This window comes from Belonocnema kinseyi, chromosome 1 (assembly GCF_010883055.1).
Source record: "Belonocnema kinseyi isolate 2016_QV_RU_SX_M_011 chromosome 1, B_treatae_v1, whole genome shotgun sequence".
Taxonomy (NCBI): domain Eukaryota; kingdom Metazoa; phylum Arthropoda; class Insecta; order Hymenoptera; family Cynipidae; genus Belonocnema; species Belonocnema kinseyi.
Window position 1 is genome coordinate 115,774,310 of NC_046657.1, and position 12,280 is coordinate 115,786,589.

The 12,280-nt window shown below is 24.7% G+C and overlaps 1 protein-coding gene across 1 annotated transcript in view; it reads left to right on the forward strand.

Moving 5' to 3' along the window:
- LOC117179775 (fanconi-associated nuclease 1-like) overlaps nt 1–12,280 on the forward strand; it is a 30,907-nt gene that overhangs the window by 10,727 nt on the left and 7,900 nt on the right. The window contains exons 4-5 of the mRNA XM_033371877.1: nt 1,739–1,873; nt 5,657–6,091. Of these exons, the coding sequence (XP_033227768.1) occupies nt 1,739–1,873; nt 5,657–6,091 (570 nt within the window). The remainder of the gene's footprint in view (nt 1–1,738; nt 1,874–5,656; nt 6,092–12,280) is intronic.

The following is a 12,280-nucleotide window of genomic DNA, read 5'->3' on the forward strand; positions in this document are numbered from 1 at the left end:
TTGGTACTTTACGAATTTTTTCCTTGACGTCTTCATCGTGAAAAATAAAGTAGAAAAGAGGCCACTCAAAGAGTGTCCTTTTGACGTTAAAGGGTTAAGAAACATTTATGCTCTTTAATTAATCTTGGGCGGCTAAATTAAAACTTTTAAATTATCTAAGAAATTATTGTTAATATTATACATATTTTATGTTAGTGCTTTCAGCTAGAAAATAGTATTTTTTAAAGATAATATTAATATAAAAATTATACAGTTTTGAAGAAGACTGAAATTTTATATAGATTTTCGGTTGTGTTACTTTTCTTTACTGAAAATTAGGATTTAAAAAAAAAATCAGAATTGGCAATTTGCAGTAATTTTAGATGATTTTAAGGATTTCTACCTTTTAGAGATTTCAAACCAAAATTATTATATTTGAATCGTTCATAATTGTTGAGCAATTTTAGGTTACGTTAGCGTATTACGCAAAAAGTGGGTATTTTAAAACGAAAATTATTTTAACTTCAATAAGACTTAGAATATTTTAAAAATTTCGGATTATGATAGTGTTTTTTGTCCGAAATTTGTATATATTTTTTTGTTGACAAACAATTAAAAAAAAGATTTACAAGTTTCAACAGATTTAGGTTATGTTAGCGTTACACACAACAAATTTGTGTTTTAAAATAAAAATCATTATAGTTTGAACACGACTTCCCAAAAGAATCATTCGATTTAAATCCAATGAGTTTTGTTTAAAATAATCAAATTCATAAGATGGAACAATTTCCGGTAGTGTTAAGGTTTTTGCTCGAAGATAAGATATTTTATTATAAAATCATTAGCTTTCGAAGAAGATTAATAATTTTTTAAGAGTTTAAAGTTACGTTGGCATTTGACGTCGAAAATTTGCATTTCCAAACAAAAATTATTACAACTTCAACAATTTTTAAAATCCTTAACAATTTTAGGTTATGTTTGCGTTTTACATCATGAACTTGTATTTTCTCTTGATAAATAATTATTGTGAATTTTTTTTTAATTTGATATTATTAATAAAAAAATCGAAAAATTTTCAGAGTATCATTTAGGATCATTCAATGCATAATTTTAGTATAAGTTTTGTTTTGCGTCACATAACAAGAATCATTTAATTTCAAACAAGATTTACAATTTGAAGCAATTTTTTATCATGCTGTATTAGTGTTTTTGGTCGAAATTTTATATTTTTAATTTAAAAAAATCATAATATTTTTGAGAGCATCATCCAGTCATTAAATTCATAATTTTTGGTATTGCAGGCGTTTTTTTTGACAGAAATCGCTATAAACTTGCAGAACAGTTTTTGAACGATTTTATGTTATGTTAACATTTTTTGTCAGAAAAAGGTGATTTTAAACAAAAAACCATTAGATTTAAAAGAATATTTACCGTTTTAAACCATTTTTTGTTGTTATTTCAATGTTTTTTTAATTGCTATTTTTAGTAAAAAAAACTTGACATATTTACAATATTTCAACAGTAGTATGTTATGTCAGTATTTTTTGTCTGAAATTGGTATTTTTATAAGAAATTCAACAAGTATTACAAATGTTGTTCTTTCTTTTATTTTCTGTTATGTTATTTAGGTATTAGATGTTATAAAATACAAGATTTTTGTAATAGTATTAATTTCCTATTTAAATCTGGAAATTACGAGAGACCAAAATAATCAATAATCGTTCCGTTTTCAACCAATTTCACTTTTTTGTCTCTATAGGTACTTGAAAGCAAGAAACGTTTTCAAGGAATCAGAAGAAGCAATAGCTAACAAATGCTGGGAAACGGTTAGAAAAAATGGTCACCTTGCCTACGAAAATCTTTCTCATTTCGTCAAAGAAGAAGAAGAAGTAAGGTAAAAAAAATGTTAATAACCATGATTTTATCCAAATCTGCTTATAATTAAATCAGACCTCACATACTGAGCCCTGTATCCCCTATTGTACCCTATATTAAATTGGGGCCTCTAAAGTAGCCTGTTTTCAAGATTTGGTCCCTATGGTGCCCTATGTGTAGCCCATGATGCAATTTTTAATAATATTGCCTTTCTTTTAATAAATTAACTCATAGTTTAATCACTACTCAATTCAGGTTTATATCTATTTCTGAATTGTCTTGAATTCTGTTTAAATATTTTAGGGTATTTTCAAAATTTTAGAGTGTTTTGAAAACTTTGAAAGCATTTTCAGGAGCTTTTAATGTAAAATATTTTAGGGAAATAAAAAAAACCTAGAATTAATTAATTAATTATATTAATTTGAAGGGATTTCAAAATGTTTGAAATATTTTAGGATAAAGAATTTTGTAGAGTTTCAGAAAATATAAAACGATTTTACAGGATCTTTAATGTTTTATGATATTTTTAAAGACTTCGCACGATCTTATAAGATTTTCCAGGATTTCAATGATTTAAAGGAATTTTAAAGCTATCAGCGTATTCTAATACATTTTGCAGGATTTCAGAAAATATAAAATTTCACAGGATTTTATAACATTTGTACTGGGTTTCAATGAATTTATTCAGGAGAAGTGAGGTATTTTTTAGGATTTTAAAGGATTTTAATTATTTTAGGGAATCTTAAAAGATTCATAGAAGTTTTTAATGAACTTCAATAATTTGAGGGGGTTCCAAGCGATTGCAATATTTCAAAATAAAAAATTTTTCAGGCTTTTAGGAAATATGGCCAGATCTCATAGAATATCATGGGATTTAATAATATTTCAGTGGACTTAAAAGAATTTATTCAAGAGAAGTGAGGTATTTCGTAACGTTTCAAGGATTTAAAGAGTTTTTGCATTAGTTTTTGGAATTCACCCTGAATTCTTATTAATTTATCCTGCATTCATTTAAATTCTTGGGAATTCTTTGGATTTTTTTTAAATTCATATAACGAGCAAAGGATTTGAAATATTTTTAGGTATATATTTGTCTAATTCCTTGTCATTTTTAAGAGCTTTAGGACATTTTAAAAGGATTACCAGCATTTTTTTTATTTATTTCAATAGTTTGAAGGGATTTCAAAGAACTTGAAATATTTCAGGGAATCTTAAAAGATTAATAGAAATTTTTAATGGCGTTCAATAATTTAAAGAGATTCCAAACGACTGCAACATTTTAAAATATAGAATTTTCAAGGCTTCAGGAAATATCGCCAGATCTCATAGAATTTCATGGGATTTAATCATATTTTAGTGGATTTTAAAGAATGTATTCAAGAGAAGTGAGGTATTCCGTAGAATTTCAAAGATTTGAAGAGTTTTTACATTAGTTTTTAGAATTCACCCTGAATTCATTTAAATTCTTTGGAATTTCTATAATTCAATTAATAAAATGATCAAAGGGTTTGAAATCTTTTTAGGTATATATTTTTTTCATTCCTTGGCATTTTCAAAAGCTTTAGGACATTTTTAAAGATTACCAGACATTTTTTAATTAATTTAATATTTTTAAGGAATTTCACAGATTTTGAAATATTTTAAGGTATTTAAAAATATTCCAAGGTGTTTTTAAAAGATTCAAATAATTTAAAGAGATTCCAAGGCTTTTTAAGGGTTTCAAGGAATTTAAATAATTTAATTCATTTCAAAGAATTTTTCACAACAAGTTAGGGATTTCGTAGGGTTGCAAAGATTTGATGAGATTTACAAATATTTTTTGGAATTATTTGGAATTCGCCCTATATTCGTATTTATCATGCATTCTTTTGAATTCTTTTGAATTCTTTGAAATTCACTCAATTCTACTCAATGCAATGTATTTTTAAAAAAAATTTTTTAATTTATCTTGAAGTCTTTAAAACTCACCTTAAATTCTTAGGCATTTCATCAAATTCTCATTTAATTGTTCTAATCTCATTTTAAATATACACAAATTAATTCATTTTTGTTCATTTTTAAATGGTTTTCAATTAGTTTAAAAGACTTTAGGACCAAGTAAATAAAAAATTTAAAAAAAAAAACTAAAAAAACATCCATGGAATTAAGTAGAATTGAGTAAATTTAGAAAAAATCAAGTGCACTTAAAAAAATCTAGAAAATTCCAAAGAACTTCAAACAATTCAGGATTAATTAATAAGAATTCAAGATGAAGCTCAAAATAATATTTCAAATCTTTGAAACCCTACTAATTTATAACCAAAAAATAATTTAAATGAATTACAAATAATAATTTTTTAAATCGAAAAATGCCATGGATTTTCGTAAAAGTTGAGGAATTTAAGGGAAATAAGAAGAATTTGTTAACATCCATAAAAAAAATCAAGCTGAATTTAAGAAGCAATCAAAAAAGCACTAAAAAATCTAGAGAATTTCAAAGAACTTAAAATAATTCAGTATTAATTAATAATAATTCAAAGTGAAGCTCAAAAAAATATTTCAAGTTTTTGAAACCCTACTAATTTATAACCAAAAAAGAATTCAAATGAATTACAAATAATGTTTGCAATCGAAAAAATGCCATTGATTTCGGTAAAATTTGAATTAATTTTTAGGAATTTAAGGGAAATAAAAAGAATTTGATAAAATTCATTTAAAAAATCAAGCTGAATTTTATTGAATTCTTCTGATTTCCCTTAAATTCCTCAAAATTCATTCAAATTTTACGGAAATCAATGTCATTTTTTCGATTTAAAAAATTATTTCCAATTTATTTGAATTATTTTTTTGTTATAAATTAGCAAGTTTTCAAAGATTTGAAATGTTTTTTTGAACTTCACCTTAAATTCTTATTAATTATTCCTGAATTCTTTTAAGTTCTTTGGAATTTTCTACATTTTTAGTGCACTTGAATTATTCTAAATATACTCAATTCTACTTAATTAAGTGGATGTTTTTTTTAAGTTTTTATTTACTTGGTCCTAAGTCTTTTAACCTCCTCTTAATTCTTAGGCAGTTCATTACATTCTTTTGAATTGACGTGAATTTTTGTAAGCTCATTTCAAATTTTCTGAATTCAACGTATTTTTGAAAAATATTATTAAATTGTTTTTATTTTATTTCAATTTTTATAAATGACCTTGAATTTTTGTGAGTTCCATCGAATTCTCGTTTATCTTAAGTACCTCTAAATTAATTTTAATTTTAAAGAAATCAATGGAGTTTTTTTATCCAATTTTTTTCTATTCATTTGAATTATTTGGATTTTTACTTAAATTTTTTGGAAGTCTTACGAATTTATCTTGAATTTAATACCCTTTAAGGCCATGTGATGAGTGGGTCACGTGATCAGATTCCTACCTTACTGACACTTTTTTTATATCCTAATTTATTTCTACACAAAGCGCTAAATCGCGTTGAAAATTTGGGATAATAAATAAGAAGCACTAAGAAAGGTGGGTCTCGTCCTAAAATTTTATATTTATAACAAAAGTTTTTTTTTATAAATAATTTTGTGTTACTTTTTTGATCATTATTAAAATTTAGAATCAGACCCATCTTTCTTAGTGCTTCTTATTTATTATCCTAAATTTTCAGCTCAATGTGGCTCTTCGTGTGAAAATAAGTTAGGAAATAAAAAAATTGGCGGTAATCTAGGTATGATAAAACGTACCTTTTGGTCCCTATATTTTATCCCACAGGGACTACGAGTATTGTTAAATTTATTTATTTTTTGTTAATTTGGAAAAAATAATACTTACAGCAGTCTTCCTACTCACGTAAAAAAATTCTTTCCACGTTCTGTTTGGACGAAAGTTTTGTCAAAGAGCATCGACGCCTTCAAAAAGTCGCCCGAAACGATCGGAGATGCCGTGAAATACCTGCAGGCATTAATAAACCAGAATACCTATGGAAGTTATCTTGGACGTTGGTACAGGGAACTTTCGCTAATCGAAATGCATCACAGGAAAGATTTGCAGGCGAGTGCGGTCTTAACATTGAATGCACTTTCGCAGGAAAATTTGACGTCAGTTGATGTAATGGATTTGCTCGAAAGGGCGAAAAAGTTAGTGAGGAGAAAAACAGGAATTAATAGTGAGACCAAAAGTTTGATCAAAGATGTCTTGGAAACGCTTCAACAAGAACTTCCGGGAGAGTTTGACGTTGTGAATGAAATTGAAGCGAATATGGTCGACGGGTAAGTGTTTTAATTTTTGTCAATAATAATGTCTGTTTTATCTTTTGAAGTATGAAAAACAGTACAATCGTGGATCATTGTTAAGCAGTTGAAAATCTTCAGATGCAATGTTTTTCCATATTTGCTCAAATTATCAGGGTGACGACTTAACCGAGAAACTGGGAAATGACTGGGAAATTTATTAAGCAGGAATAAACAGGGAATTTAATTAAAATCCAGGGTATTTAATTCTGATCGCAGAAAAATTCAAGTTTTCATTACTTTAATCATTTTTGTCAATTTAGAAAAGTGATTTCTACTTTATCTATTGGGATGGGTTAAACTGTGATACGCCACTTAGTGAGAACAATCCGAACTAGACAGAATATGTATAATTTTAAAGATGCATTTTAATTTGTGCATAAAAGTGTTTTAACAATTTTTGTTGTGGAGTTTAAAGTATTTATTGGATACTAAAAATAAGTTTTTACCGGAAACAAAGGGTTGTAGATGGAATTTACATTTTATAAGGTAAAAAAAATTCCAGAAATATTAAAAAAAACAATTATTGTTCTATTTATTGTGATTTTCAAAGATTATAAACTTAAATGGACTTATTTTCAAGCAAAAATGAACTCAAAGTACATTTTCATTAATTTATACATGAAATATTTACTATTTAAAAACTGATCTGAAAGTTAGGTTATAATTCAGATATAAATTCCAATCGCAGGGTGGCCGCTAGACCGGGAAATCGGGAATTTTATGAGACCGGGAAATGACAGTGAATTTATTTTTTGATCGGAAATTTTACAAATTTATAGACATTTCCTACGAAAATTGAAAATCATTTTTATTTTGAAAAGATAATTTTGAGTGATTATTCAAAAAGATTTAGAAAGTTTGATAAAATTATCAAAAATATCTGTTTAAGATTTTAAGGAAATTTGTTTAATTTGGCAGAATAAATAAAAAATTATAAAAAATTGAATTCATTTTAAAGTATGCTTAAAAGTTATGAAATAATTTAAAAAATAATTAAAAATTTGAAAAAATGTAAACATGCAGATGTTTCAAGATTTTCGAATAAGATTTGGAAGCATTTTCAGGATTTTTTTAACATTTAAAATACAAATAATTCAAGTTTTAATTTAAGAAGTGCTCAGTTTATGAAAAAATGTAATCGTTTAATTTTTAATGTTTCTGGCTTAAAATTGTTTTAAGTGTTATAATTTTGGAAAAATTTTAATTCATTGATTAATTCTTTAATTTAGATTTTAGAGCATTGGAAATGTTAACCTGGATTTATATTTTTAGAACTGAATCTGAATCTTTGAATTCTACAATTTATAAAAGTTAAAAAATTTATTTTGTTAAATTTTTGTCTAAAACGATTTGTTTTTTATGAAGATTTGTTTTTAATATTTAATCATTGTTTTATACTTCACAAAACTATCGTAAAAACACTTTTATGCACAAATTAATTTACTGCTTAAAAATTGTACCTACACTTTCTAGTAGAGTTTTCGACGCCAGGTGGCGAAATGGTAGACCACAATTCCCAATAGTCGCAGATTTGTAAGATTATTTAAGATAATTAAGTTTTAATGTCAATTAATCAGTTTAATTAATCAGTTTAATTTATGCGTTTTTTTCATTATATATTTTTTCATTATAAGAAAAACCTTGTGCAATTTTTTGCTCTGAGATTTTTTCGCTGACTTAAATTTAATAATCGAATTGATGATATTTCAAAAATATAAAAACCAATCATTTTATACCTTTTTTCAAAAAATGGATTTATCGCGTTTTATTCGCTTATTCCTCATTTATCCTGACTTGAACAGTGAAATTCAGAATATAATTATCATTTTTATTTTACGGCAGGGAGTTTCCTTACAAAAATATAATTTCACCTGGAAGGGAAATTTTGTTAGAGAACTATAATTTGGATTTAAAAGAAAATATTGAAAAGAATCCCTATTCCAAGACAAAATTTTCACAATTTGAAAGTTGCTGCTTCTAAATTTTAGATAAAGAAAGTACTTCAAGTAGTTTTTAGAGTAGAATTAGTATTTCAAAGAAGAAATATAGGTGAATTATAATAAAAAATTTGGTTACATTTTTCGTTGCGAATTCATCTTTCTTTAGTTAAAAATTCAACTACTTGGTTAAAAGTTAAATTATTTTGTTAAATATTATTTTATGGGTCAAGATTCATAATTTTAATTGAAAATTCATCTCTTATTGAAAATGTAACTACTTTGTTGAAAATCAATTTTTTAAACTAAAAATTCAACTATTCCAGTAGAAAATTTAAATATTCTGCTTAAAATCAGTCTTTTTTTGTTACGAATTAGATTTTTAATATAAAATTCAGCCATTCTATTTTTGATTGAAAATGTATCTTTTTTGGATGAAAATTCAACCATTTGTTTGAAAATTTATGAATTTTGTGAAAAATTTGCCTTTTTTGTAGAAAATTAATCTATATAGTTGAAATTTCATCTTTTTGGTATAAAATTCGACTATTGCAGTTGAAGATTCATTAGTTTAGTTGAAAATATGTCATTGTGGTTGAAAATGAATTCCTTCAACTGGCAATTTGAATGTCCTTTTTTGTTTTAGAATTGACCTTTTCATGATTAAAAATCGGTTTGTTGGGCACAAAATGCTTTTTTTTCTTGTCAAGTTAATCTTCTTGTTGAAAAATTTTCCACTTCAGTTAGAATTGCAAATATTCCAGTCAAATATCTATCATTTTAGTTGAAAATTCATCTTTTAGGTTGAAAATATAAAATTAGTTGGTTGAAAGTTGATCTCTCTTATTAAAAAAAATTTTTTTGTAGATGTTTCATCGTTTTAATTAAAGATTCATTTATATGGTTGAAATATGAGTTATTTGATTGAAAACATTTTTTTTTCTTTAGTTGAGAACGAATTTTTTTCGAATATTTAACTTTTTTGTTGAATATTCCATACTTTTCGATTTAAAAAATCATCTCTTTAGTGGAACATCCATCTATTGACTAAAAATGTAATTATTAAATTTTGGTAGAAAATTTACCTATATGGTTTAAAATTCATCTATTCCAGTTAAGGATTTACAAGGTTACTTGAAAACTCATCACTTTGTTTAAAAATGTAACGATTTCTTTTTAAACTTATTTATTCTTTTTTTTTTAAAGTAATTTTTTAACTGAAATTGTAGCTTATTCCAATTGAATATTCCATACTTCTAGTTAAAATTTTATTAAACATTAATTTTTTTAAACTTAAAATTTAATTGTTTAAGTTTTGGTTCAACTGATCTTTTTTAGTAAAAACCTGATTTTTTGTTATTAAAAATTCAACTATTTAATTTTAAGGTTAACTTTTTTAGTTGAAAACTCATCTTTATGGTTTAAAATGCAACTATTCCAGTTGAAGATTCATATCTTTAGTTTTAAAATTCATCAGTTATGTAGAAAATTGAACTATTTTCTTGAAAATCCGTTATTTTTTTATTGAAAATCAATTTTTTCAACTAAAGTTTAACTATTTCATTTTTCCAACCTCCTTTTTCAAAATGTTTATTGTCAATTGTTTAAACAAATTTTTGTTGTTGAATTTTTTAAAGCTACGATTCAAATGGGAAATATAGTTAGAAGCACCTGTTATTTTAAAGTGTTCAATATAAAAAAAATTAATTGTAAATCGTTTAATTTTTATGGCTTAAATTGGACAATTTTAGTTTTAAAGTCCCCAAAATGTTCAATTATGAAGTCACTTTTTCTCTCTTGGATGGATTTAAAATTCACTACTTTTTTATTAAAGTACGATTTGAGGAAGTTTTGTGTTTTTAAGGCTCGTGCGCGCCTAAATAAAAACTTTCAAATCATGTAATAAATTATTGTAAATTGTTTCAAACGAAAATCATCAAGATATCGCATTTTCAACAATTTTAGGTTATCTTAATATTATTAAAATTTATATATTATATAAAAATTCTTTCGGCAAATTACGATTTTCATTTTTAGCGATTTTTAAATAAAAATAATTGAGTTTTAAAGGTTCATGATTTTTAGCGTTTTACACTGATACAATCTTTTTAAAATCTTGAATTATATTAGTGTTTTTGTCAGAAACTGGTATTTTTAATTAAAAAATTATATTTCCAAGAAGATTCACAAATTTTAACAATTTTAGGTTATATTAGCATTGTAAACCGAAAATTAGTATTTTAAAACAAAAGACATAATTTGAACAAGATTTAGATCATTTTTAAATTTTTAGACTGTTAATGTTTTTCGTCGGAAATTTGTATTTTTAATAATAATAAAAAATGGATTTAAAAATAGAATCGCAATTTTGAACGATTTTAGGTAATATTAGCGTTTTACAAAAAAAAATTGGTGTTTTTAAACAAAAATCATTATTATATGAACAAGATATAGAATCTTTGAAAAATTTTGGTTTATTTTAGCGTTTTTCGTCGTAAAGTGGTATTTTTAATTGAAAAAAGTATATTTGCAAGAAGATTCACGAATTTGAACAATTTTAGGTTATGTTAGGGTCTTAAACCAAAAATTAGTATTTTAAACAACAATCATTAAACTTGAAACGAGATTAAAAATATTTGATCAATTTTGAACTAGGTTACTGTTTTTCATTAGAAACTGGTATTTAAAATTTTTTCAATTATATTTAAAATTTTAATTTAAGATCAAAATGAAACCTACGTTTCTGTCAATAATTTAATGCAAAATGAACATGAACAAGATTCACAATTAAAAACCATAATTTCAAATTACCTCACTTTTTGGTTAATTAGAGTCCAAACAAATAAATAGATTGTTTCAAAATCCCCCACATGTATTTTAAAGCAGATTCACAAATTTTAACAATTTAGATTATGTTAGTGTTTTACACTAAAATTGTACATCTTAAAACAATAGCGTTTTACACCAAGAATTGGTATTTTTAAACAAAAATTATTATGATATCAAGAAGATTTAGAATCTTTTAACAATTTTGGATTATGTTAGGGTTTTTCGTCGGAAATCGTTATTTTTCATTTTAATAAAACTCTAAGAAAATTCGCAACTTTTAACAAGTTTAGGTTTTGTTAGCGTTTAGCACCATAAGTTGGTATTTCAAATAACATTTGCCATTTTTTAACAGTTTCAGGATATGTTAACGTTTTTCACAAAAAATCGGTTATTTTAAATAAAAATAATTAGATTTTAAATAAGAATTACAATTTTTCAAAAACATTAGATTATATTAGTGTTTCATCTAAAATTGGTATTTACAAAAAATCATATTTAAATCCAATGATTATTGTCGAAAATTGAAATTTTTATTTAATAATCGCTAGATTTCAAAGAAGATTAATAATTTTTCAAAAATTTTAGATCTACATTGGCGTTTACATCGAAAATTGGTATTTTCGAACAAAAATCATCATATATTGAACAAGATTTAGAATCTTTTAGGCAATTTTTGTAAATATTAGTATTTTTCGTGGAAAATTGGTATTTTTAATAAAAAAATTATGTTTCAAATAAGACTTAAAACGTTTGAACAATTTTAGGTTATTTTAACATTCTCCATCAGAGAAGGTTTATTTAAAAAAGAAACATTATGTTTAAAATAAGATTTACAATTTTAAACAATTTTTTTTTTATGTTGTGTTAATTTCTTACGTCTAAAATTGTTACTGTTAATAAAAAACCTTCGGTTTTAAAGAATGTTTACAATATTTCTAGAGTTAAGACATCAATGTTCTTTAATTATTAAAAATATTATCCTTGATTTTCTATTATTTTATATGATGAATACTATAAATTACAAAAATGTTGAAATAATATTAATTTTATATTTTAATTTAAAAATGGTGAAAGAGCCAAAAAAGCACAAGTTGTACAATTTTTTATTGGGGAATTACAAACTGGTTTAAAATTTAAATTGTTCAAAATATACCATTGCCAAGCCAATTCAAAGCCTCGGCAGTTAAATAATAAAATTGAATAATTTGTTATTAAAATTTTATAAATGAAACAATTTCAATTGGTCAAACTTGTATAATTTCAATTTTCAATGCTTTTTCATTCAGTCGAATTTTTAGTGACCTACAGTCTGTCAAGTTAAAGCGTGGGTGGCTTTACTCGCAGTCGGTAAGGTGTATCGACATGATTTTGGTGTCAAAATATTAAGAAGAGCTCCCTC